The following is a 26,076-nucleotide window of genomic DNA, read 5'->3' as shown; positions in this document are numbered from 1 at the left end:
GGCGCCTCCCGCAGTCGCTCGGAACTGCGGACCTGAGAGCTTCCCGCAGAGGGCCGTCGGAGGGAGTGGAGTGGGTCGGGCGGGGCCGAGCCGGGCCGTGGGCCGTGTGGGGGCCAGGCCGGGCCGGCGGACGGCAGGATGGGCTGCACCGTGAGCGCCGAGGACAAGGCGGCAGCCGAGCGCTCTAAGATGATCGACAAGAACCTGCGGGAGGACGGCGAGAAGGCAGCGCGGGAGGTGAAGTTGCTTCTGTTAGGTGAGGCAGCGCCCGGTTCTGGGACCCTTGACTCTCAGAGCTAATCCCCAAACAAGGACCTGAAACTACCTGGCGTGGGTAGTGCCTCCACCTGAGCTTGAAACCCCCTGGACCACCCTTTAAGATTGGAAACTCTGGATTGGTCTAGACTTTGAATTCTCGTCCAGACTCTAGTTCAGACCCTCAACTCATCCCAGATCCCAAACCCCCAAACCCTGCTTGACTATCCCCCGCCCCCCTTACTATCCAGTCTCAGAGAACTCAGCCCCTGTCGTGTATTCCCACACTTTCTTAGACCCTTAGAACCTCCAAGCTCCACCTGTTCTGTTTCTATTGGCATTCCTTGGCACCCTTGTCAAGCCCCAACCCACTCCCTCTTTCCCTAGCCTTACTCTGGAACCTGTATCCTCTGCCTGTGCACTCTGACCCCTTAAGACTCTCCTAAGAGGGAGACTGACTCTCGAGTCCTCTCCAGCTTGAATCCCCGTGGAGCCTCTGGGCCAGGTCACCAGATCTCTCTCCGCAGGCATCAACCCCCAAGTCATCTGCCCCTCTTTTAAGTCGTCTCTCACACAGCAGCCTTCGCTTGATTCTGCACCCTCCTGCCCCAGGTGGGCTGTGATGGGAGGAAGGGAACCAGAGGCTGGGTTGGGCAGACCCCTCCTCCCTCAAGAGGCTGGACTGAGTCACATTGGGGGAAGAGGGACCAGGCCTCAAGCATCTGTGGGAAGTTCCATTCCCTGGGAATGTGTTTCCTAGTTTCCAAGGCTTGCCTGGGCCAGGGCCAGGGGAGTCTGGGCAAATAGGAGGGAACATGGAGGAGTTTAGGGTTGTTGCCACTTCCAAGGCCAAGGAAGATGGTGGCTGCTGGGATGGGGGGGGGGGAGTGGAAGTTGTGAGACAACCGACATATTGCTGCCCCTGCGCTTCTGAAGAGATCTGCTGACGGTCGCTGGGGTTCTCACACCCAGGGCTGAAAGGCCTGGGAGATGGCCTAGGGTACTGCTGGTTCCCAGTGGAATCCTGTGATGGCTAGGAGTGGGCAAGCCGAATGAGGGGTTGGGGGAGTCAGCCACCGGTAGCCCCGTGTGCTCAGAAGCATCCAAGCTAGGCTTTGGCAAAGGCAGTGGGCCTGGTGGTTGTGTCCAGTCTCCCACTGGGAGTCAGAGTGGTTCCTTGTGGAAGCCTCACTTGGAAAGATGGGGTCCCCTGGATTGTGGGGAGGAAGGCCCTAGCAGCAGCAGCAGCAGCAGCGTCGTAGCGGCGTAATCGGCTGGGTAGTATGTGGGGGGGGTGTGGCCCCTCAGTCCCAGGGCCGCCTTGGGGCCTGCAGGCTATGAAAAGCCTGGCATTTTTTTGCCAGGCCTGTGGCCGAGAAACAACATGTCTGTCTTTATGGATCCATCTGTTGACTGTCCCGGCGGACCCGGCCTGGGGGCACAGCCCCGGAGGTTTCAAAATGGCATCCGCTCCACTGCTGCCGCGGGGAGGAAGAGAAGGGGCGGGAAGGGGCGGCGGCCCAGCCTCCTGGGCTGCTTTGCGTTGGGCGCTTGCCTCTTCCTGTCTCTGCTGCGAGTGCGGCAAGCCGTGAGTGGGTGTCGACGCGGCGGCGGCGGAATGTCCGTTGCTGCTGGGCCTACGGAGGGCACTTCCGGGAAAGCTGCCTCCCAGTGCCCAGCCTGGAGCCCCTTACCAGCCCCTCCTAGGTTTATTGCAGTTATTGTGGTAGCTAAGGAGATGTGAGTCTGGACCAGAGAGCCGGGGACAGGGGTTGCACAGGACTTCTGGCCTGTTCTGAACCGCACAAGGCTTCCTCTATCCTGACAGGCTTGCCGCTTAGAGCCCATCTGAGCATTCCGGACAGGCTAGGTGGGACCCAGGATCTCCTCCTACGACTAGGCTGGCACCAGCCAGTGGTATAGGACCTGGCTTAGCACTTTATCACGGAACAGCCTATCCCAGGATCCTACCCCTCTGACTGTTCCTTCCTTCAACGTGGAATTCCTGGCTTGTGTTAGAAGGGTACCCTCCAAAGGGTGTGCAGCCAGGGACAGAGAGCTCTGCCTGAAATGGACAACCCGGTCTGCATGACCACTCTGTCACTGCCACCTGGGAAGGGGTCCCGGCTTGAGTTACTCATTTCCTCAGGAAGGAATAAGGTGACAATAGGATCCTAGCTGTAGCAGGTTCAGAATTCTGGGCACCAGTTATGTGTAGCCAGAGACTCTGTCCAGGCAACGGGGACTTAGGCTGGGCAAATGCCAATCTTCTCTCCCAGCCAGAACCACGCCTGCTGCTCCACCCGCACACTGTCTCCCTCCGTACCCTGCGTCCCTGCCAGAAGGCGGGCACAGACACTGTCACCAGGGCAGAGCAGATGTGGTACATACGAGCAAGATAGTTTCCCTTGGCAGTTTGGTGGGGCAAGTAGAGAAGCTGATACTGGTCTCACTGTAGGGGAACCCTCGACGGCCCCCCCAGTTCAACCCGACTGATCAGCTAGGCCCAGGTGGACTTTGCTGCTCTGGTGACAACCTGAGCTGGACACACTGGGAGAAGCCGTGTCCACTGTGGGCTCCATAGATGCTGTGTGCTCTGTCTCGTCACGGGAATTTGTATCTTCCCTACTTGATTGCTCTTTAATATTCCATAGATCTCCCAGAATCCTCCCTGAAGTCCCACCAAGGCTGTGGCAGCATCTCTGCTCCCTGACTTTCTGCTTTTCCCCACTAGAACATGGTATTGGTCCTTGACGCAAGCAGGCAGAGTTGTGTCCTTTTCACTTGTATGTTGAGTGAAGGACGTATTTAGTGAACTTGGTTTGGGGATGGGTGGGTGGAGGTCACTGAGTCACAGTTTGGTACACTGTGAGCAGGTGACAAGTGCACATCGGGAGATAAAGGACCAAGAGTGGCGGGATGCTGAAAGCAAAGTTCTTAGGTTCTTCGTGGCCCCATCACAGATGGCGCAGGTGCTTCAGAGACAGGTGCACCCTGCCCATCGCAGATCTCCTGCAGCCCAACCTGCAGCCCATCTCAGCACACACACAGCAGGGACTCTGTGTGAGAGAGTGGCTGATCCTGCAGTCTCACCTCACTTGTGTTGGGACCAGTGACAGCTCAGCAGCCCCAGCGCTGCCTAAGAGTGGTGTTGCCAGAGCTCCAGGCTTGTTAGCGCAGGTACTGCCCAAAGCCAGGCTTCAGTAGATTTACAGGACCAGGGAGGCAGTTTTGTAGCCTGTGTCCTGTCTGTGTGTCTAGCAAAACACAGGCATATTGCATTGGTGCATATTAAGTATGTGTGTGAACCATGAGGCTCTTGAACACATCCTGGAAGAGGCCACAGCCTTTGGGGGTGAGGGACAATGTATGGGAATGAGAGAATGAAAATAGAATCCAGGGGCTGCCGACTAGGAGATGGATGGCGGGCTGGCCTAGGACCCTGACTAGCTAGGCACTGGGACCTGTAAGGGAGGCCTCCTGGAGGAGTTCCTAGGTAGCTTACAAATGAACATCATTAGCCCATGAGATGATTGCCAATGGTGATTGGCCGGTGCCAGACACCAGGACAGAGAGAACCAATTCAACAAAGGCACTGAGACAGGACATGTGGCCAAGAGTCCCAAGACTTTGGTGGATGTCTCCTGGCCTGAGGCTGGAGGCTCGCCCTGGCTGGACCACTCTGGGGGTAATGTAGATGTGAGTTAGGATCCTGGGACTAGAGAGGTGGCTCAGCGGTTAAAAGTACTGGCTGAGGACCTGAGTTCAATTCCCAGCACCCACTTGGCAGCTCACAACTGTCTATAGCTCCAGTTCCAGGGGATCTGATACCGTCATACAGACATACATGTAGGCAAAACACTAATACACATAAAATAAAAATTTAAAAGCAGAGTTCTGGTTCCACCTTCTGCACTGCTTCAGGTGGAAAAGTTCATCCAAGAGGGCTGCCGGTCTATCAGGTACCACTCGGGCTGTGCACAGTGCTCCAGAGCCTGGAGGCTGAAAAACAAAAACAGCGAGGGATTCTCTGCTATCTCTAACAGAGCTGCCTGGGTACAGTATGGGGACCCTGGGGAACTCCCTTCCCTGCCCCCAGGAAGTTCACAGAAAGTGGGAGGCCAGGGTTTGCTAGGAATTGAAGTAGGATGGAGTGACTGGCTGTTCCAGGGATTTAAGGCCTAATCTCTGGGGGCCTAGCCTTGGGGGTGTGGCAGAGCTCTGCTAGCCAGGTGGGCTGGTACTCAGGCCGGCTCCCTCCCCTAACCCACTTCTCCCCTGCTGGAGCTCATTAGCACTTGAATGGGGGGCTGGTCTGCTTGGGCCTCAAAGTCTCTTCCCACCCCTCCCCCAGGCTGGGCAAGGCTTTGTCTACCCAGGCGAGCTGGACGAGCTCCCACGCTAGGGAGGGAGTGGGGGGTCCGAGCCATTTCTAACCTCCTCTGTCTGCATCTTGCCTAGCCCTGCTATGCTCAGCCCAGCCCATCACTTCGGTACTGGTACAGCCAACATTAAAAGCTGCACAGTGCTCTGGGCAGGATAGGAGTCTGTGGAGACTACGTATTTTAAGGGATATTCCTGAACTGGTGAATCAGGACAGCTCAGCCAGGGCCATCCCTGGTGGGGTCAGGGGGATCTTTGAATGGAGTCAAACAAGTGGTCATTACTGGGAATGACCTGCTGTGACTGAAGGTGGCAGGCCAGCCAGCTGAGGGGCACAGGTTTCCACACAAGAAGCTCTTAGGCGAGCATCAACCCCAGCCCCCACTGTTGTCAAGTCAGAGTCTAGGCTGCCAGATCTGGAGTGGGCACAGTCAGGGCTCATTTGGGTCTGTGGGACTAGTAGGATTGGCCCTGGGCTGATCTGAGAAGTAAGGCGAACATTGATTTGTCCTCTAAGTGGCGGGTGGGGATGGGGGTGGGGCTGCGACTGCAGTGATCAATCCCGGTAATGTCTCCAGGCCTCCTTAGCACTGGTGGCTGGGGCTGGTACCTGGGACACTGGAAAGCACTCTGGTCTTGTGTATCCTGCCCTCAGTCTGCACCCTCCATTGCGTCTCTCTCAAATTGTTTCCAAAAGTCACTGGTTCATTTGGCAGGAAGATGGTGCAAACAACTTTGTTTACCCAGAAATCTTTTAGCTTCTGAGGGACCAGGGCACCCCACCCCTACCACCAGCCAAGGATGAGAGGTGTCACCTGGACCCTGAGCGCTATAGCCTCCACTCACCTTGGTCCTGGGACAGGTAGGAGTGGGCCAGTGGAAGAGGGCATAGGCTTGGCAGCCCTCAGCTCCGTGGGTGCAAGCTGGGATTTCATTGAGAAGAAAGAGTCAGTAGGTTGTTGCCAGGCCACAGCTCATGGGTCCTCTGTTCTGCAGTGTGCCCTGGGGTGAGCAAAGGATTGGACTCCTTTAGTGTGCCCTGGTACCTGGTGCTCTCAGGAAGCCCCTGCCTAGGCTACAGGTGCAGGGTGGGGCCTCTTCTGTCTAGCCACACCCTGTCTTTTGCCTAGAGCTCTTGTTCTTACTAAACCCAACCCCACCCTCACCCTGTTGGTGTTTCACGGGTCTGAAGCTACTCTTGGTGGTTTGGGGAGGATCATCTTCCAGGACCAAGCAATGATTGCTGGGCCACCCTTCAGGGTTGGCCTTCAGAATTTGCATGCAAGGTTCTGAGGGAGTGTTAGGCTAGTTTGAGTAAAAGTGGGGTCTTCAAAGGTTTGGTGGGGAGAAGCTGGCTTTAAGCCGTGAAGGATGCTGTTCCCACCCCAGCTGCTTCAGAGTGTAGATGGGACGTTGATGGCCGTCCCTAGTGTGCCTAGGCAGGAGCGGGGGCAAGAAGTCATGTAGCTGGGCCTCTCAGGGAAATGGTGTCCACATCAGAGAAAAAGGAAGCAGCTGGTGGGGAGGAGCCCAAAAGAGGAAGAGGCCAGAGGGCCGCCTGGATGCTGGTGCAGAAGTGTGGGTCCTGAGTCACCTAAGACTTTGCCAGCCAGAAGGCCTAGAAAGTTCGCACCTGCCCGGGCTCACCTGTGGGTCCCTGCAGGTCTCCTGCACTCCATCACTAGGTTAGGGCCTTGTCCTTGTCCTATCCTAGCCACTGCTGGGGCCAGGATGTCAGAGGCTGTGCTTCTGAGAAGGATTCTAAGCCCCTCCTTTAGCCACAGGAAGTGGTGGCTGGGAGAGGGACACCAGTGGGAGGTCCAGCAGGAAGACCAAAAGCTGCTCTTAGATTCCTGAGTGGCCATTGCCCTCCAAGCAGGAAGGCCAGCTACGGGCAGAGATGAATGCCTGGAAGTGGAGCAGCAGCCCCCTGCTATCTCACTCTGGGTTCTCCCTGCCTTGGGGCTGATGAGGGGCCTTCAGCCCAGCCTAAGGCTCTCCCATCACTACTTGCTGAAGCTGGGCACCTTCACTGTACCTTGGTTTCCTTTCTGCTCATAACAGCAGCTGCCTCTGATTGAACCCCGGCTATGTGACCCCACGCTCTGCGCGGTCTATTTGATCTTGGGAGGCCTAGATAGGTGTTGCACCGGTACCTTTCTCACCAGCGGAGAAACTGAGGACAAACAAGCAGAGACAGACGCTAGGAGGTGACTCAAGCGGTCCTTGTGCCCTTGTCCAACCACTGCAGCCCTTGGTGTCTGCGCCCTGCCAGGATTGGTGTTAAGATGACAGGCGGGTGCTCGGCACCTGTTACAGGTGCACACACGATCTGTGGGTATTGGGGATCCTGCCTTAAGGAGTCTTAAGTCCTCTTTTGCCCTGAAAGGTGAAAACATGATTCCTTGAGCCTTTCTGCTGTCCACACAGAAATCTGCCCGTGGCTATGGCTTCATTCTACAGGTGGCTCCACCTGTCTCTGGGAGCCTTTCCTCTCAGCCCCTATTCCTCACAGCGCCCACGTCGTGCTCATTAACTTAGCATTGTGCTTCCCCTGTTCCCCCTCCTCCCCTAACCTCCAGTCTGAGACAAACAAACTGGGCTAGAGGAATGTTGAAGGACTCTGAAGTCTCTGCTGGTTGCCTAGGGTGGGAATTAGACAGATGGGGAACGGCAGAATGTTCCTACAAGTGCACTGTGTGGTGACTGAAAGTGGCTGCTGTGGGCCGGTCGCAATTACTCCAGGTGCCCTGCTTCTTGACCTCCAGGTCTCAGGTGAGGGTAATCCTCCTCTTGGAGGTTCCAAGGGATTCTGTCACGCTGCCAGAACAGGCCCTCTTGCCTAGGGGGCTGTGCTAGCTAGGAAGCTTAGCTAGACCACATTCCCCCTTGTCACCGAGGCCTGGGGACAAAGGGACCCAATCCAGACACATTCCTCATTGTGTGATCTCAGGCTGTGCTCAGTACTGGGATTTTGCGTGAACCACTGCTGGTTTGAGTTGGGCCCGAAGGCAATGTGGAGTGACTGAAGATCGTAAGAAAGCTGCCCAGGGCGGGCCTTGGGCTTGGCACATTCCCACAAGGGGCTACATTTCACAGACGGGAACACTGAGGCCCAGGCTGTAGGCCTCTCACCTAGGGCCTGCGCAGTTACTCAGAAGAGGTTGCTGAAGAATAGGTAAAGGAGTCCAGAGAAAAGCTGCTGGGAAGAGAGACTACCAATGACCTGGGTCCCTTACGGTGTCTCCAGGCTCTTACAGGTGGTGAGACTTACAGCCTGGGGGTGACTGATTTGTTGGGGCTTCTGGTGGAGGGCTGGTCCACAGACTCCAGTGGAAGTGTTGCGGGTTCCTTCCAAAACCCCACCTCCCTCTCCCTCAGTGTGAGACTATGCTGAGCCTCCTTGGAGGGTTTAAGGGGGTCAAAGAACAGCACCTGGAGGAAGGAAGAGAGGCCTGGGGTGGGGTTGGAGCCTTTGTCTGGCTGGGCACCCCCTCCTCTCTTCCCTCCTGTTTCCATTGTCTCTGTGTATTCAGACTGGAGCTGGCTGGGGGCTTCCCAGGGAGGAGGTTGTCGCTGAGGGTCTTGGCACCTCCCCCAGCCACCCCTAGCTGGGGAGGCTGCTTGGCTGAAACAAAACACTCCCTGCGCTGCCCAGCCCCCACCGCCTCTGCTTTGTCTCTGGCTGCTGGGCTCCCCCTGGTGGCCGCTGAACCCGAGACCCAGGGCTCTGGGGCAGGGAGGCAATGGGACCGAGAATGGTCGAGGCGGCACAGCACCCAAGACTCAGCACCTTTCTGCTATCTGGGTTACCTTTAGGGTGGCCATCCCAGGGCTCAGACCCATGTCTTCTGTGACCCACTGCGATTGTGGCGGAATGGGTGTGCCTGGCGCTGTGGCTTTGAGCTGGGCTGCTGTCCAAGCCTACCCTGTGGTCCCAGCTACATACGAGAATCTCTGCCCTCGGGCTGCCACGTCAGCTGCCTGTTCTCCTTAGCCCATGAATTCCAGGGGAGCCCACCAGCTCAGGAGCTGCCTCTGAGTGTGTGGAGAGGGTGAAGAAGAGAGTCAGCTGGGAAGCCTCTGGGCAAGAGGAAGGCGCTGTGTCAAAGTCCCTGGAGTGTGGGAGAGAAGTGAGCGAGTCTCACTCCGTCCCAGGCTGTCCCAGCAGGCCACCCTCCCCGCTCTCTATTAGTCTGTCAGCGGATGCTCTTTCTCCTCCAGTCTTTAGAAGTTCTACTTCAAATGAGAAAAACCGTAGTACTCCACTCTGCCTGTGTTACTGTGACCAGAGCCGCCGGCCATTGTCTGAGCTATAGGAAGTGGTGTTTGGGGAAACCTGTACTCTTCCATCAAGTAGGAAATAGTGACAATTGACCTTCTTCCTTCTGGTAAGGCTCTCACTGTGGAACCGAGTCTTACTTTGAACTCAACATCCCCTTTCTCAGCCTTTTAGATGCTGGGATTGCACACATGTGCCACCGTGCCCAGACACTAGTAACCGCTTTTTTAAAAAATATGTTTTTATGGACTGGAGAGATGGCTCAGCAGTTAAGAGCACTGCCTGCTCTTCCAGAGGACCCAGGTTCAATTCCCAGCACCCACATGGCAGCTCACAACTAGAGGGATCTGACACCCTCATATATCTCTGTCTGTCTATCTATCTATCTATCTATCTATCTATCTATCTATCTATCTATCAAATTACCGGGTGTGGTGGTGCATATTGTTCCCAGCGCTTGGGAGGCAGAGGTAAGTGGATCTCTGTAAGTTCAAGGCCAGTCTGGTCTACAAAGCAAGTTCTGGGGAACACCCAGTTCTGTTATACAGAGGAACCCTGTCTCAAAAAAACCCATATCTACATACATATTTTATTTACTCATTAAATTCTCCAAGACTTCAATTTTTTTAATTCTTAGAGAATTTCATATGATGTATTTTTTGATTATTTTGCAATTAAATAATTAAATGACTGCCTACATGTATGTCTGTGTGCTACATGCTTGCCATGGTACCTGGACAGGCTCTCTGAAGAGGGTGTCACATTTCCTGGAATTGTGGTTACTGAGGGTTGTGAGCTGTCATTTGGATGCTGGGAGTCAAACGAGGGTCAGAGGAAGAGCAGCCAGTGCCCTTAGCCTTCGAGCCGCCTCTCCAGCCCCAGCAGTAACTTGTGTCTCCACACCAACCTCGGTGAGGTGCTCTAGAGCAGCTTTGCGTTCCTTTCTCGTCGCTCTTCTGTTAGAAGATAATGCACAGCCGGGCGGTGGTGGCGCACGCCTTTGGTCCCAGCTCTGTGAGTTCGAGGCCAGCCTGGTCTACAATGGGAGTTCCATGATAGCCAGAGCTATTACACAGAGAAAAGAAGAAAATGTGTTGTTCTGTTTCACAGATGAGGTACCAGAGACCTGGAAGAGTTGAACATAAAGCAAACCTCAGGAAGGAGCAGTATGGGCAGCAGGGAGGAGCAGATCTCTATTCCCCTCCCCTCTGCTCCTGGGGCGGGAGAAGATCCAAAAGTTAAAGGAACTGAGGCCAGAAAGGACGGCAGCAGGTCCCAGAGTCCCAGCAGCTCTAACCCTAACGTAGGAGGCGGATGGTCCAAGGTGGATGTGTAGCAGAGTCCTAGACGCTGGGGCCTAGATGAGCATCGAGTGTTTGAACTTACAGGCCTGTCTGTGGCGAGGCTTTGCGGGTCTTCCCAGGCAGATGGAGTGGTACTGTCTTTCTCGGGTCTGTTCTCACCATAGGAGCTCAGGGCTCCATGTAGAAGCAGGTGCTCTCTGCAGAGTAGCCTCCGAGATCACTGCCCTCCTGCAGTGGGCCCAGCAGCTGGACTTAGGACAAAAGCCGCAGTGATGTTTTCCTTTGTGGGAAGAGGTATAGCCTAGTGGGAATATCATGGCCACCCTAGGGGAGCTCTGCAGGTCCCCTCTGACCTCATCCAGCTGGGGATGGAACACCTGGTGGGGGCGGGAGAGGCTGGCACCTGCTGCTGAGGAAGCTCTCCCCAGAGTAGGCACAGGGCTGGCAGGGAAGTTGAGTGAGTACAGCCACACAGGCCAGATGGTAGGAGTGGTGTGTCAGGCCATGATGGAGAAAAGGCGTCGGGACAGTGACAAATGACGCTATGGTCCCACAGCTCCTGGAGCACCAAGTCTGTGTAAGAACCACGGTTTTACCTCACACCTTTCACTGGATGACCTGCCTCCAGCGCCTTGCCTTCCCCGATTCAGTCCTGATGTCTCCCTACTTCCTTCTTGGTTGCCAATACCGCACCCTTGTCCTGCCTCTCACTACTTCCTGCCTGAGTCACAGTTGCTGCAATGACAAAAGGACCTCCCTGAGTCCCAGGGATGGAAGCTCCATAGCCTTGTTTTATCCACCTGTCAAAGGGGGCTGTGCTTGCAGTGACCCCTGCTAGATTCAGAGACTGCCCTAACTCAGAATTTGAGAGGCCTGAAAAAGAGAAACTGAGGCATTAGGGCAGTGTGGAAGGAGGCCTTCAGCTGGCAGTGGTAAGAAGTATATGAACCTGGTTCCTGGCCTGGCTTGCTCAGGTGTGGCCCTTTTGGTGTCTGCCAGGTTTGCTAGGGAAATCAAATGCAAAGCAAGTACCATCATCCCTGGCACTGGGCAGGGTCACGGGTAGCCCACAATTCCTTTGGAGAGAGTGGTCGGAGGATTAGATGCCCTCTTTACCTACAGTGGCCAGTAGAGAAACCAGTGCCTCACATAGCCAGGCGTTCCGAAGTCATGTAAAAGGGGACAACTTGAGGTCTCCAGAGGCCTGGACATCTGCCACCATTACCCTTCCCATGTGTCCTGGACTCTGCTCAGTGATCCTTCCCTGGACTCTGGACAGCATGACCCATCTGACCCACATTTTCACATCTTTAACCTCTGCTCTCTGAACGAGGCCTCAATCCTGGCTGAAACTGGTTCTTCTTCCTATGCTCCAGATGGCTCCCCTTCCCTCTCCTGTGTGGGAAACAAGTGGGAAGTCTAGCTAGGTGGCCACTGTGCCCTTTCTTCTCTTGGTGGATACTGAGGTTCTGTGGGCCTAGCACTCAGTGGTTAGAGAGTGTGGGCAGGCTTTGCAGGCCTTCTGAACATCCCTCTGGGCTTGTAGAATGTGAAGGAACCTCATTCCACTTCCATGTACCCATATGATCATAGCTCATACCCAGGCAGTATGCAAACCTGATACCCCTAGTGCCTAGGGCTGAAAGCCAGAGAGAACACTATCCGAGGCGGGAAGGTCTGTGCCCTAATAGTTCCCACACCATTCTCAGAAGCAGGCTTTGGACAATTGGATACTCAGTGATTATAAGCACCTGGCCACATTTGTAAGCCCGCAAACCTTCCCTTCAGAGTAACTGCTGGATTGGGAATGTACCCAGATCCACTCTTGTGAGGGGCACAGCTGTGCCTCAGTTTCCCCCTGAGATATGGGTTTGGGTAGGGGAAACTGAGACTTACTGAGTCCTGATAAGGTCTGTCAGCCTATCCTGCTACTGCTTGTTTGGTCCCTGTTGCTTTTTAAGCACCTCAGAGACTGGGCCAGAGAGAACACAGTGACAAGGACAGCTGGGCCCAGGGACATTGGATCTCCAGGAGGAACTGTGCAGAGCAAGGTGGACTGCCAATGTGTGCCTCGGTTTCCTTAGAGATGGAGGTGGGAATAGAACCTCCCTCAGGTTGCTGTGAAGGTGAAAGTTCCCAGTAAATACAGTAGGTGACGTGCTTACCGAGTGTGCATGAAGCCCTGGGCTCAGCCAAATCCAGCACCACATAAAAACTGGGCATGGCCTGGCTAAAAAAGATGGCTCAGCAGTTAGGGTGCTTCTTGTTCTTGCAGAGGACCCGAGTTCAATGCCAGCACACACATCAGGCGGTTCACAGTCTGTAACTCCATCTCTAAGGGACCTAGCACCTTCTTTTGGTCTTTGTGGGTACCTGCATGCACGTGCACCTACCCACCCCCGACATACAAGTAGATATACTTAACTGAAAATAAAAAATAAAATTTAAAGTTAAAAGCAACAACAGCTGGGCAATGGGGTAGTGGGATGGCTCAGCCAGTGAAGGCACTTGCCACCCAGCTGGGCACCTGGGGTTTCATCCCTGAGATCCACATGGTAGGAGGGAAGAACTGATTGCTGCAAGGCGAATTCTGCGTGCACACACATTTTTTAAATGTTGTTGGCTGAAGAGATGGCTCAGTAGTTAAGAGTCTTTGCCCTTCTTGTAGAGGACCCAAATTTGGTTCCCAGCACCCATGTTGGATTGCTCATAACCATTTTTTAGCTCTAACTTCAGAAGATTTGGAAGCCTCTGTGAGAGCCCACGCTGACCTCCACATACCCATACATAATTTAAAATGAAATAATTGGATGCTGGAGCAATGACTCAGCAGTTGAGAGCACTGGCTGCTCTTCCCGAGGACCCAGGTTCAGTCCCAGTGCCCACGTGATAGCTCATAACCACCTATAACTGTAGTTCCAAGAAGTCCAGCAGCCTTGTCTATCTCTGGGCACCAGGCACTCATGGGAGATAGAAATACATGCAAGCGAAACAACCATACACATAAAGAGATCTATTTAAATTTTTGTGTGTATGAGTGTTTGCCTGTTAATGTCTAAATCCACCATTAGGGTGCCCACAGAGGTCAGAAGAAGGCATCGAAGCCCCTGGAACCATGCTACATGCTGTCGTGAGGCACCACGTGGGTGCTGGGAACCAAACCGAGGTCCTCTGAAGGAGCACTAGTGCTCTTAGCCACTGATTCATCTCTCTGGCCCCAAATAAACTACTTTAAAAGCTGTAAAAAGGGCTGGGGATGGCGGTGCATGCCTCCAAACCTAGCACTTGGGAGGCCAGTAGAGGGAGGTGTATTTGTGAGTTTGAGGCCAGCCAGGGCTACATAGTGAGACCCTGCCTTAAAATAATAATGGGGGGACCAAACAACAAACTGGCCATGTTGATACACAATTGTAATTCCAGGCAGGAAGCTCAGAAATTTGAGGTCATCTCTGGCTTCTTGGCAAATTTGAAGCCAGCCTGGTCTACATGAAACCCTGTCTCTCAAAAAACAAAACAATCAGTATAAAACATCCCCTGGCATACAGTGGGTGCTCACCACAGCTTTGCCATCATTATTACTGATGATGTTATTGTTAGTGTGTTAGCCCATTATAAGTTGACTATCCCTAAGGGATCTTAATAGAAAGGATAGAGTTGCCGGGCAGTGGTGGCGCATGCATTTAATCCCAGCACTTGGGAGGCAGATGCAGGTGGATCTCTGAGTTCTAGGCCAGCCTGGTCTACAGAGCGAGTTCCAGGACAGGCTCCAAAGCTATAAAGAGAAACCCTGTCTCAGGAATGAATGAAGTAGAGTTTCCAAGTTTGACCTCTCCATAGACGCTGCTGCCAACCCTGTGAACTGCTTGGAGACATAGACATGGGATACCGTGAACAGAACACGGGCAGCTTTACCCAGTAAAAGGAGCAGTGTGAGCAGGGGCCTGAAGGAAGCAAGAGGCAGGCAGTACCTGGCAGGACAGGAGTGACAGCTGGTGAAGGGGCAGGAGCAGAAGGAACCTGGGCCAAGGCTTGGAAGGAGGAGGGGGCCTTAGCTTGGCACTGTGGTGCCATCTGGAATGTTGTTTGCATGATCCTACACCAAGAATGTAACTTTTGAACTTCAGTGTCCTCTGTAAAAGGAGACCAGAAAAGATGCTTGCTTGATGGAGTTGCTGTGGCGAACATGGGAGGGCCTAGCAAACCTCAGAGCCTGTCCCAGAGAAATGAGGACAGAGGCTCTGCCAGGCTGAGACACTTGAGTCAGAACTTTGTGTGAGAGAGAGGAGAGAAATTCTATTTTCCATCTGTTTAGGACAGAGCTGGTCCAGAAAGCAGAGGGCTCGGCCTTGGGCCACATCCAGAGGACAGGAATGTAACTTTGTGGCCCTTGTAAGTTGCTTAGCAGCTAAATCTCAGGGTTTGTGGGGGGTGGTTTTGCTCTTCTTGCAATGTGCAGGGTACCTTCTGGCCAGCTCTGCCTGAAGCGCACAGGGTGGCAAGCCTGCATATGTGAGAACAGAGAATGCAGCCTTGAGTCTTTAGCCAAATCCCTGAACTCATGCAGGGCAGGGGTGCTGAGCCCTGGTAGACAGGAACTTAGGGAAGCAAAGGCCTGCAGGAGCCCATCACAGGACGGATATTATAGGTTTCCTTAGTCACTGTGGCCACTACTGGCGACACCTCTGTCTCACTGTGCCACTGATTTGTGGAAGGTAAGAAGTACCATCAGGGATAACAGGCCCGCTGGGCCTGTCCCTGACATCTGTCCCTCTATTGCAGGTGCTGGGGAGTCAGGGAAGAGCACCATCGTCAAGCAGATGAAGTAAGTGGTCTGCAGTGGTCTCCACTTGTCTCTCGGTGCCTTGTAGCTATTTATATCAATTAGGCTTCACAGGCCAGGGGTCCCCATCTTTGGAGCAGATCCCTGCAGTCCCCAGTAGCCCCTGGCAGCCTTTTCTTGTGGTTTGTGGACCATAACTCTTGACCTCTCTACTAGGATCATCCATGAAGATGGCTATTCAGAGGAAGAATGTCGGCAGTATCGTGCGGTTGTCTACAGCAACACCATCCAGTCCATCATGGCCATTGTCAAGGCCATGGGCAACCTGCAGATTGACTTTGCCGACCCCCAGCGTGCGGTATGTGCACCCCTCCACTCTTACCCCCTCCACCTGTCTCCCAGAAGCCTTCGGGGCAAGTCTCGTCCTGGGGAACCTGAGAGTACCCCGAACCTGGGCCCCATTCTGGGGGGGGAGTTCCTTCCCTCTACTAGTCGGGTAGAGGTACGTTCCTTTGCCCGGCTGACTGCCCTCCACTTCTGTGCCAGGATGATGCCAGGCAGCTGTTTGCACTGTCCTGTGCTGCTGAGGAGCAAGGTATGCTTCCTGAAGATCTGTCCGGCGTCATCCGGAGGCTCTGGGCTGACCATGGTGTGCAAGCCTGCTTTGGTCGCTCACGGGAATACCAGCTCAATGATTCAGCCGCTTAGTAAGTACTGCAAGGGACCAGACATGGTAAGGGGTCGCGGGGTGCTGAGCTGATGACTGTCCACAGAGGCTTTGGTGGTGGGTTGGGTGGGAGCACTCGGACAGAATGGTATCGAAAGGCCCGGAGGGTTGACAGCCACTGTGGCTTTCAGGCTACTTTAGCTTATCTGTCTTTACACACAATTGTTCTGAAGAACATTTGCGCCACCTGCTCTGTGCAGAGCGTCAGGGACACAGTGATGAGTGGAAAAGACAGGTCCTTAAGCAATGACAGCTGAAGGTGTCAGTACCATTGGGGGAAAAGCCCAGAGGGAGGACGGCCTCGGCAGAACTGTGAGCCAGAGGTAGGAAAGGGAGGAGTGAGAGGGGATTTGAGGCAGGGGCATAGCACATGCAAACTCCAGACTGTCACTGAGGACACAGGAGTTCAGGCCCGCTTCCCAAAAGCTCACAGAAGAAGAAGAGACTGTCTTTGAGGTGACAGATGTATACAAGCTAGAGTCTGGACCTTGCTTCTGACCTTTTCTGGATCCAAGCCAAGGCCAAGATTTAGCTGGAGAATCAGTGTCCCAGGAATCCCAGAGGCCCAGCAGGCTTGGATCCTTTAGGCCTGTACGTAGTTCTGAATTCCCCTACATGTGTGTGTTTAGCCATGTGTCAGAACTGAGGCAGGCTGCTGAGATATCCTGGTAGGTGGTAGGAGACGTCCATAGGTACTGGACAGTGTCACCAGATAAATGCTAGCTAAGGTCTCCCTCCTCCTGCTTCAGCTAGCTAGCCAGCACCACCCCCACCCGGTCCCTACTGCCCATCCAGTCCTGAGCCCACTCAACAGGGCTAGACCTCACAAGGGTAGGCAGGAGATCTCCCTGGTTAGAGTTCCCAAGCCCTGTTCAGTCACATTAACAGGCTTCCTCTGCCATCCTTGCATGACCTAGCTGCCCTAGGGTCACCCCCCCTCCCCCCAGTAGTTTCGGGATCATAGCCAAATCTCCAGGCTTCAGCACTGCCCCGCACTGAAATCACAGGCTTAGCCACCAGCTCAACTTGTGGGCTATATAGGCAGGGAGGGGTGAACCCCATCAACTTAATGGTTGACAATCAAAACTACTTCAGTGTCCCCAATACTCGAGGGTAGGCTGAGGAGCCATCTCTGGGCCACTTCCCACTTCCTGTGTTTTCTTGTGTCTTTATTCCCCAGATATACTGCATGTTGTTTTAAAGAAGTTGGGGTTTGGTAGTCACCACAGGCCCTGCTCTACCAGGGTACTTTTTGCCTTGTCAGGGATCATTTAAAGGAGGGGTATGGGATGGAGCATCATGGGGAATGGGTACACCAAACTTTACCACAGTCTGGTAAAACCACGGTACAGCAAAGGGTCCCTAGGGCGAACCTGCCTGTTCAGATGAGCGACTACTATGAAGCCCCCGTCCCCTATCCCCCCACCCCCAGGCTTCTAGGCTAGGGACTCCATCTGCAGGGGATGGAACGTGGTACGCAGGTCACAGCAAGTGCGTCATGGTCCCCCGTGGCCCTTCCTGTTATTCTGTTCTATCCCTGCTTCTCTGAGATCATTTCCCTTTGGCCTGGTTTGGCTGGCTGCTGGCCCCAGCACCCATGCCCCAAGAACAAAAGACCAGTAGAGGGCAGCCGCTTCAAGGCCTGACCCAGCCTGACAGCACAGCATGAATATATCTAGGCAGACAGATAGCTGGGCCCTGGACCCTGCACAAGAGGCATGGATACTAATTAAAGGAGCTTATGATGAAGAGCCCCAGGGGCCTCTGCCAAGCAGGTGTCTGTGTTCCCACCTCGGCTCAAATTTTATTGGGTGTTAGGCAAAAGACCCATTGGGCCTGGCAGGCCCTAACATGTTTAGTCCCCTATGAGAGGACCACACCAGGTTGCTCTGCAGTGGGTACTTTAATTATACCGATTAGCATCGTGAATCTCTCCCCGGAGGACTAATTTGCCCCTTCCACCTTTTGCTTGTGGGTCCAATATTCTGAGTCCTTTTGAATACAGGTCAAGTTGAAACCCTGACTGCTAGGGTCACACAGCCATAACCCTTCTCCCAGTCCCATTCTGCAGGTGGTAAACAAGGGGGTCGAGCCCATGTTTGTTTGTTTATTAACAGTTGTGAAGCAGGAACGGCAGGCACAGTGGGGCACACCTGTAACCGCAGCACTTGGGGCTTGAGGGAAGGAGGATTGTGGGCTACATAAACCAGACCCTTCCTGGAGTAGAAGGCCGAGGAGGAAGGGAGAAAAGAAGAAAGAAGCAGGGTTTTGTCTGTCTGAGGTCCGCCTGACCCTCTCCTTCCTCCCTGCAGTTACCTGAATGACCTGGAGCGCATTGCACAGAGTGACTACATCCCTACACAGCAGGATGTACTGCGGACCCGTGTGAAAACCACAGGCATTGTGGAAACACACTTCACCTTCAAGGACTTACACTTCAAGTGAGTCGGTGTCTGGACAGGGCTAGGGGTAATACGTGCTAGCCACTGAGGTAGCCATTGGGCGTAATCCCGCAGTCCCTCTGGGGGTCCTCAGGCATCCTTGCATTTCACACCTAGCTTATCAGTAGACACTCCTGCTAACAGCCTCTCCTGTCCCTGTCCTCAAAACCCTGGTTGCTGTGAGTGGATGCGGATGATCCCACTTTGGCCAGGTCTCTGTCCTCTTCCTGCTAGCCGGGGAAATGCCATGGCAAGGGTGTCTCTCCTGGAGCTCTGCTCCCTGGAGCTAAGTTGACCCGATGTCCACAGGATGTTCGATGTGGGTGGTCAGCGATCTGAACGGAAGAAGTGGATCCACTGCTTTGAGGGTGTCACGGCCATCATCTTCTGTGTCGCCTTGAGCGCCTATGACTTGGTGCTGGCTGAGGATGAGGAGATGGTAAGAACCCAAGAGAGCCCTGGTGGTGGGGACAGAGATGGGGGGAGTGCGGGGGGAGGCAATACCAACTTCATTGTCCTTCCCTTAGAATCGCATGCATGAGAGTATGAAGCTGTTTGACAGCATCTGCAACAACAAGTGGTTCACAGACACCTCCATCATCCTCTTCCTCAACAAGAAGGACCTGTTTGAAGAGAAGATCACACAGAGCCCTCTGACCATCTGTTTCCCCGAGTACACAGGTGGGGCTCTGTGAAGCCTGTCTCACAGATGAGGTGTTGACCATCCCAGGAGGTACCACTGAGGACCTGGGGACCCATGGATGCCTCTGTCTAGACAGAAGGAAAACCATTGGGGTACCGCACTCAGGAATACGTACTGTACACACAGAAGGCTTGTTACCACATGCGGGCCTCTATGCCTGAGCATGTATGTGTGTGAAACATCTTTCTACAGCACGCGCACTGACAAATGAACATGCTGTGGACACATTCTATGCTTGTCTGTCATGTGCACAGATCCTTCCTATACATGCAGGAAGGAGCCCACCTGCCTTCAATTACAAAAGTCTTCGCTGTCTGTAACCGCCCAGTGGGTCAGTTAGTCTAGGGTTGTAACCCGCCTGGCAGGTCAGTTATTCCAGGGTCCCGAAGGGAAATGACTCCTGACAACTGTCTTCCTTAGGGGCCAACAAGTATGACGAGGCCGCCAGCTACATCCAGAGCAAGTTTGAGGACCTGAATAAGCGCAAAGACACCAAGGAGATATACACGCACTTCACGTGCGCCACCGACACCAAGAACGTGCAGTTTGTGTTTGATGCCGTCACCGACGTCATCATCAAGAATAACCTGAAGGACTGTGGCCTCTTCTGAGGGGCAGCAGGCCTGGCAGGATGGTAAGTCAGAAGGCATCAAGACAAGGTATTGGGAAACAACGTAGTGAGACCCTTGAGTTCAGAGAGCTGGTGGGGCTGGGGGCTTATGGGAGGTCCCTTGGGGGTAGTCAGCCTGAAGGAGCAAGGGTGGGCAGGGCAGTCGGGGACCAGAGACAAGGGGGGGGAAGCAGAAGGACTTGACTTTGCCCTGGACAGAGCTAGAGGACTATTTAGCATTCCTTGGAAGAAACTGCCTTCTTACCAGCATGTTATACTAGTCTAGTTAGCCGCCGAGGAGACCTGGCCACCCCGCTGCGCACTGACCAGCTTTACGCTGTTCTTAGCCATCTGTCTCTCAGATGACAGTCCTGGCCCAGGCCAGCCCTACTGGCCCTGGTGTACATGCAGTGACCGCCAGCGTTACTGATACATACACCCCGTAACCCAGCAACAGAAGCTGGCCCCTGGGCACAGCTGTGTCCCTGGTAACAAGTAGGTGGAAGGCAAAGAAGGTCATTGTCTAAAGAGACAAGAAGAGCCACATGTAACTCAGGCTGTGTCTGTCCTTCACCTCCAGGGCCACCGCTGACTCTGCTCCCTGCTACCCCTGAGGAAGATGGGGGCAAGAAGACCATGCTCCCTGCCTGTTCCCCCACCCCACCCCCAGCTGCTTCTCCCATCTTTTCTCTCTGTTCTCAGCTCCCCTGTCCCCTCCCTTGGCTCTAGATTTGGGGGAGGGGTTGCCACAGGCCTCTCTGTTTGAAGCCCACCCTTGTCTGAGGGGCCAGGAGTGGCCATGGTACACCCTTCTTGGGCATCTGTTCTGGTTTTCCGACCGTTGTCTTGTTCTGGGGTGAGGGGAGCGCATGCGGAATTTCCCAAGGCCTGTGTCTGGAGGGGTACCCACTTCTCCAGCCTAGACCCCTGGCTTTGTCCAACACCAGCCCTGACCCAAGTTCAAATGTTTACAGGGAGCCTCCTGCCTACCCTACCCTTTGCCGCTCGGAGGCCCCAAAGGAAAAAGCACAAGAAGCAAGAGAGACCACCATTCCTGGAGACACAGTCCACCTGCTCATTCTCGTAGCTTTAAAAAAAAAAAAAAAAGAAAGAAAGAAAAAAAGAAAAAGAAAAAGGAAAGGAAAAAAAAAGGAAAACTGCAAACCTAGAAGACTTTAGAGAAACCTATTTAAAACTGTCAGGTCCTGACCAGCACCCCTCCTCCCCAACTCCCTTTCCAGTGATTCCGTGCCTTGAGTGTGTCTGCGTGTTTACACCCACCCCTCTTCGGGCGGCCCCCTGCCCTGCCCTCTACGGAATTGGATTCCAAGGGCTGTTCCAGACAACTGCCAATGTCCCTGAGGGCCCTGCCCTGAAGCCCTGGGCCCAGGCTCCATTAACCTAAATGTAGCTCCTTAGCGCTAATCTAGGAACCGCCGCTGCCTGCTGAGGGGCCAGGCCCCTCATGCCCTCGCCCCAGGCCCGGGTCCTTCAGCGTTGAACACTTCCTTGCTTTTTTCACATGTTTTATGGAATTGTTCACATGATTTGAAATAATAAAATGTAGAAACAAAACACCAAGACTTGCTGGTTGTTCTTTTATCCCAGGTGTTGAACTGCACAAGAGGGTGGATCACAGCTCAGTGACTCACCTGGGCTGGGACCCTGGACATTCTGCTTTCTAGGCAGAACTCAGTCATAATGCTCTGAGCTTCAGTTTGCCCTCTGGACTGGACAACCTGCATGACAGAGACTAACTTCTCAACTCTGCAGTTTGGGGTCAGGGTCATCCTTCAGTCCCGCAGAACTGAGCAGACTTGAGAGCTCTTCTAGAGAGTTCATGCAAGTTGGGAGTAGCAGGGTGTCTAGCAGTGTTGAATACAAGTGATAATGACCTGCTGCCCCAGAAGCCCAAAGGCAGTTTAAGGGGCTGAAGTCACACAGATGAGTGGGCTGCACCTCTTGACTTGACAAACTCAGAAGAAGCCAAGAGTGGTGGCACATGCTTGTAATTCTAGCACACGGGATGCTGAAGCAGGAGACTGACCAAGAGTTTCAGACCAGCTTGGGCTACATACTGAGTGGGACTCAAGAAACTGAATCAACTCCAAGGCTCAGGGAACATTGTAAAAGTGGGACAGAGAATATAAGAATTGCAAGAAGAAGCCGAACCGGGTGGTGGTGGCACATGCCTTTAATCCAGCACTGGGGAGACAGGCAGGTGGATCCCTGTGAGTTTGAGGCCAGCCTGGTATACAAGAGCTAGTTCCAGGACAGCTAGGACTGTTACACTGTTACACAGTTCCCTGTGTAACATCTTGAAAAACTGAACACCCTGGGAGGTGGCTAACCAGGCAGTGACTCGCCCCCTAGTGTTTGCAGAGGCTAACTGGTTGATGGAAGAAGGGAGAGACATTTTCTTCTGTGTTGTAGCATAACTCCTGGAAGTAATCCTGCTGAAACTCTTGTGTCACTTAAAAAAAAAAAAAATTGGGGGAGGCTGGAGAGATGGCTCAGGGGTTAAGAGCACTGACTATTCTTCCAAAGGACCCAGGGTTCAATTCCCAGCACCCACATGGCAGCTCAGAACAGTCTGTAACTCCTGCTCCAGAGGACCTGAGGACACCTTCACACAGACACACATACAGGCAATACACCAATGTATATAAAAATAAATGAATTTTAAAAAAAATTGAAAAGGAACTAGTTGGGAAGAGAAGGGGATCTGATCAGTGGACGAGCAAGAGGAAGGCGAGAGTAATGGGGGTTAGTGGGGTAAAAATGCATGTTATACATGTTGAAACGTCATCATGAAGCTCATATGTTAATTAACATATATTAATAAACACTTTTAAAAAGTAAGGGTTAGAATACCACCTCGCCAAATCAGAAGGATAGGGACAGGCTGTTGTGGCAGGGTTCATGGAGGAAGTCTGTCATTGGCTTCATTGAAAGGCTGAATGTGGAAAACGGTGCTGGGTGCCCGTGGAATGGTTGTGGGCACAGTTCCGTGCTAAATGCCTGGGTTTTCTTCCAGGAACAGCAAAGGCAGTAGCGGGCTGAGCTTGCTACAGGGAGCAGTAGGCGAAAGGCCGGCCCCAACTGGGAGAACCTCCGAGACCTGTGCCACGGCCGCCAGGGGGCGCCACAGCCCGTACTCTGCTGCTGAGCTGATCACGGAGGCTGACGTCACCGGGTCCCGTGGAGGACGCTGGACACAAAAGCAGCTTTGTGTGGCATTGGAGGCTCCGCGCCCGCGGCCTGACAAAGCGGCTGGGTTCTGGGGCGAACGAGGGTCGGCGCCGCGGAGGCGGGGGAGGGAGGGATTGGACCCGGGACCTGGGACTTCGCCTCCTTACACCTGTCAGTGGCCACAGGCCACCGAGTTTCTGATGCTGGCAGGAGATGAAAGGCTGTGGTGGCGGGTCGGAAGGAACGCCCGTTTCCTAGGCCTCTCCTCCGACCCAGTTCCTCAGGCCATTCCGGCTGTCTCTGCCATGGGGTACAACAGACAAGAACAGGATCCTGCGCCATCCCCAAATCCCTGTCTTTCTTCTGAGGCTCAGGCCTGAACCCCATCGTGCGCAGGCGGGCTGGAGCTGTTCCAGGGCCACCATGCCCGCCCAGCAGGAAGCAAGCACCGGAGATGGTTCCTTCCTTCTGTCCTGAGGGGAACCCTGCACAGAGGGCCTTTGAGGGACTGACATTGTCTGTCTGATGCACCCGGTGCCTCCCTGCCTGGGTGGGCCATCTATGGCTTTGACCAGGATCCCCTGGGATCTCACTTAGCACTGGGTCTGGGTGTGGTTCTGGCGAACAGAGCTTGCCCTGGTACAGACAGTTAAGCCCCCACCTGCCCTTGGCCCTTCCTTCTATTCCAGCTCTGATTTGGAGGGCATAAGGCTTCATTGTCCCAGGACTGGTGGGGGCGGCTTCTCAATCCAGCCTTTCTTTAGCTGGTGGGAAATTCCCAGCCATGCGTAGGGGGTGATAGAGAGGCATGAAGGACCGCCCAGGTATCCTGAACCCTATCTAGAGGTACCCAGTGAGGTAGGCATCCCTACCATTTGGAGCTGTTGTCTTGGCTGGGCCTCAGCAGTTCCTCCTTTCTTGGGAAACAGCTGAGTGAGGAAAGAGAAATTGAGTTCTTTCTCTAGAACTCTTCCAATGTCCACACCCATGGGCAGCTGCAGTCTGAGATCCAAGACTCTTAGCAGGATGTCCAAAGGCAAGTAGAGACCCAAGCTCCTGTTTTCAGTGTAGGGTGGGCAGTCCCCAGACTGTGAAGACTGCCACGTGGCTGGTTTGCTTCCAAAAGAGCCTGGCTCACTTGAAATAGTTGCTGGAGCTACTGATGTGGTTGGTGGTGGCCTCGGTATTTTTAACCTATTTGTAGAGCAGCGGAACAGCTGGGAAGAGAGGAGGAAGGAAGGAACAACCCCTAAGAGTCAGAGGCCCAGAGAAGGGAGCTTATGGGACACTTTGTGGGGAAGAGGCAGGCCCAGCGGGCAGGTGGAGACAGATGTCCTGTGTAGAATGGGAAAGGGGCCCTTCCTGGGATTGCAGCCAGGACTTCTGTGACTGCAGGAACTGCCTAGTCCTGATGGAATCTCTTACCATGTTTCAAAGCAGGCCTAGCTAGGCGAGTGCTCTACCACTGAGCTAAATCCCCAACCCTGTCCCAAGACTTTTTTATATTAACACTTAATGTAAATCCCCCCACATGTGTGCCATAGCATGCTTGTGGAGGTCAGAGGACAGCTTGTGGGGTTCAGTTCTCTCTTTTCACGATGTATGTTTTGGGCATTGAACTCAGAGTATCAGGTTTGGTGGCAACTGCCTTTACCTTCTGAGCCGTCTCAACAGCCCCAGAGCCTTAACTTCTGATGTCCCTCAAAAATCATTACATAGGGGGCTGGAGAGATGGCTCAGAGGTTGAGAGCACTGGCTGCTCTTCCAGAGGTCCTGAGTTCAATTCCCAGCAACCACATGGTGGCTCACAACCATCTGTAATGAGATCTGGTGCCCTCTTCTGACCTGCAGACATCCATGCAGACAGAATGCTGTATACATAATAAATAAATCTAATCATTACATACACATCCTTAGACCAAGATCACCAGGCTAGCTTCAGGCAAAAGCAGAACAGCCCTGACTTCAATGGCATGGCCAGCCAGGTTCTCAGTGGCCTTGGGAGACAGAAAGGGGTGACAATAAGACTACAGTGTCTCAGGGAACACTTCTGCACTGCTGGTGGGAATGGAAGCTGGTACAACCCCTTTGGATGTCAGTGTGGTGATTTCTCAGAAAATTAAGAAACAACCTTCCTCAAGACCCAGCAATACCACTTTTGGGTATATATCCAAAGGATGCTCAATCGTGCCACAAGGACATGTGCTCAACTATGTTCATAGCTGCTTTGTTTGTCATAGCCAGAACCTGGAAATAACCTAAATGCCCCTTGATCAAATAATGGATAAGAAAAATGTGGTACATTTACACAATGGAGTACTACACAGCAGAAAAAATAATGACAGCTTGAATTTTGCAGGAAAATGGATGGAGCTAGAAAACATTATTTTGAGTGAGGTAACCCAGACACAACAGACACAGAAAGACAATTATCACATGTACTCACTCAAAGGTGGTTTTTAAACATAAAGCAAAGAAAGCGCCTATAAACCACAATCACAGAGAACTTAGACAACAATGCAGACACTAGAGAGACTTACATAGATCTAATCTACATGGGAAGTAGAAAGTATAAAAAGACAAGATCTCCTGAGTAAATTGGGAGCATGGGAACCTTGGGGGAGGATTGAAGAGGGGAGGGGAGAGGCAGGGAGGGGAGCAGAGGAAAATGTAGAGCTCAATAAATATCAATAAAAATAAATAAAAATAAAAATAAGAAAGAAAGAAAAAAGACTACAGTGTCTCTTGGCTACTGTGTGTGTAAGCCCATCCCCAGACACCAACCGGATCTTAGGGCTTTCATCACTGCCGTGTGGATCTGCATCTCCCCAACTCCATTGCAATTGGAATAAAAGGCAACCCCCATTATGTGCTCAGGGCAATGGCCTCCAGCCAGTTGGGGCATGTGTACAGCTGTGTTACAGCAAGTGCCTGCCTGCCTGCCAGACATTCAGCCTCGGTCACACAGTGCTAGGTGTCAGGATTCAAGGAAGACAGAGGTGAAGGCCATGGTTCCTTCTCTCTTCTTGTCTTGGCTTCTCACATTTTTTATAATTTATTTTCATTTTGTGTGCATTGGTGTTTTGCCTGCATTTATGTCTGTGAGAGGGTGCCAAATCACCTTGAGCTGGATCACAGACAGTTGTGAGCTGCTGTGGGGGTGCTGGGAATTGAACCTGGGTCCTCTGGAAGAGCAGACAGTGTTCTTAACCACTGAGCCATCTCTCCAGTCCTCCTTTGATATAGGAATCCTTCTGTCTATGTGTTGCTTTTATTGGTTAATGAATAAAGAAGGTGCTTTTGGCCAATGGCTTAACAGAATATAGCCAGGCTAAGATATGAGAGAGAGAGAGAGAGAGAGAGAGAGAGAGAGAGAGAGAGAGAGAGAGAGAGAGAGAG

General features: G+C 53.2%; 1 protein-coding gene across 1 annotated transcript; it reads left to right on the top strand.

Annotated features, from left to right (window-relative positions):
* Gnai2 (G protein subunit alpha i2) lies at positions 1–21,066 on the top strand. Its single transcript, XM_050139395.1, has 9 exons — positions 1–256; positions 15,004–15,046; positions 15,221–15,362; positions 15,551–15,711; positions 18,044–18,172; positions 18,482–18,611; positions 18,700–18,853; positions 19,296–19,509; positions 20,066–21,066. Exons 1-8 carry the CDS (start codon positions 139–141, stop codon positions 19,484–19,486), a joined length of 1,068 nt encoding a protein of 355 aa, XP_049995352.1. The 5' UTR covers positions 1–138; the 3' UTR covers positions 19,487–19,509; positions 20,066–21,066.
* The last annotated feature ends 5,010 nt before the right edge of the window (positions 21,067–26,076 follow it).

Source organism: Alexandromys fortis, unplaced genomic scaffold (genome assembly GCF_014885135.2).
Source record: "Alexandromys fortis isolate MF-2015 unplaced genomic scaffold, M_Fortis_MF-2015_v1.1 scaffold_36, whole genome shotgun sequence".
NCBI classification, from domain to species: domain Eukaryota; kingdom Metazoa; phylum Chordata; class Mammalia; order Rodentia; family Cricetidae; genus Alexandromys; species Alexandromys fortis.
The sequence above is the reverse complement of the archived record's forward strand: the minus strand, read 5'-3'. Positions and strand labels throughout refer to the sequence as shown.

What these genes read in the sequence shown, in the direction of transcription:
- Gnai2 (XM_050139395.1), top strand. Translation starts at nt 139, where the DNA reads ATGGGCTGCACCGTGAGCGCCGAGGACAAGGCGGCAGCCGAGCGCTCT. An exon ending in CTCAATGATTCAGCCGCTTA is followed by an intron (nt 15,712 to 18,043) that starts GTAAGTACTGCA and finishes TCCTCCCTGCAG; the next exon opens with TTACCTGAATGACCTGGAGC. An exon ending in TGGCTGAGGATGAGGAGATG is followed by an intron (nt 18,612 to 18,699) that starts GTAAGAACCCAA and finishes TCCTTCCCTTAG; the next exon opens with AATCGCATGCATGAGAGTAT.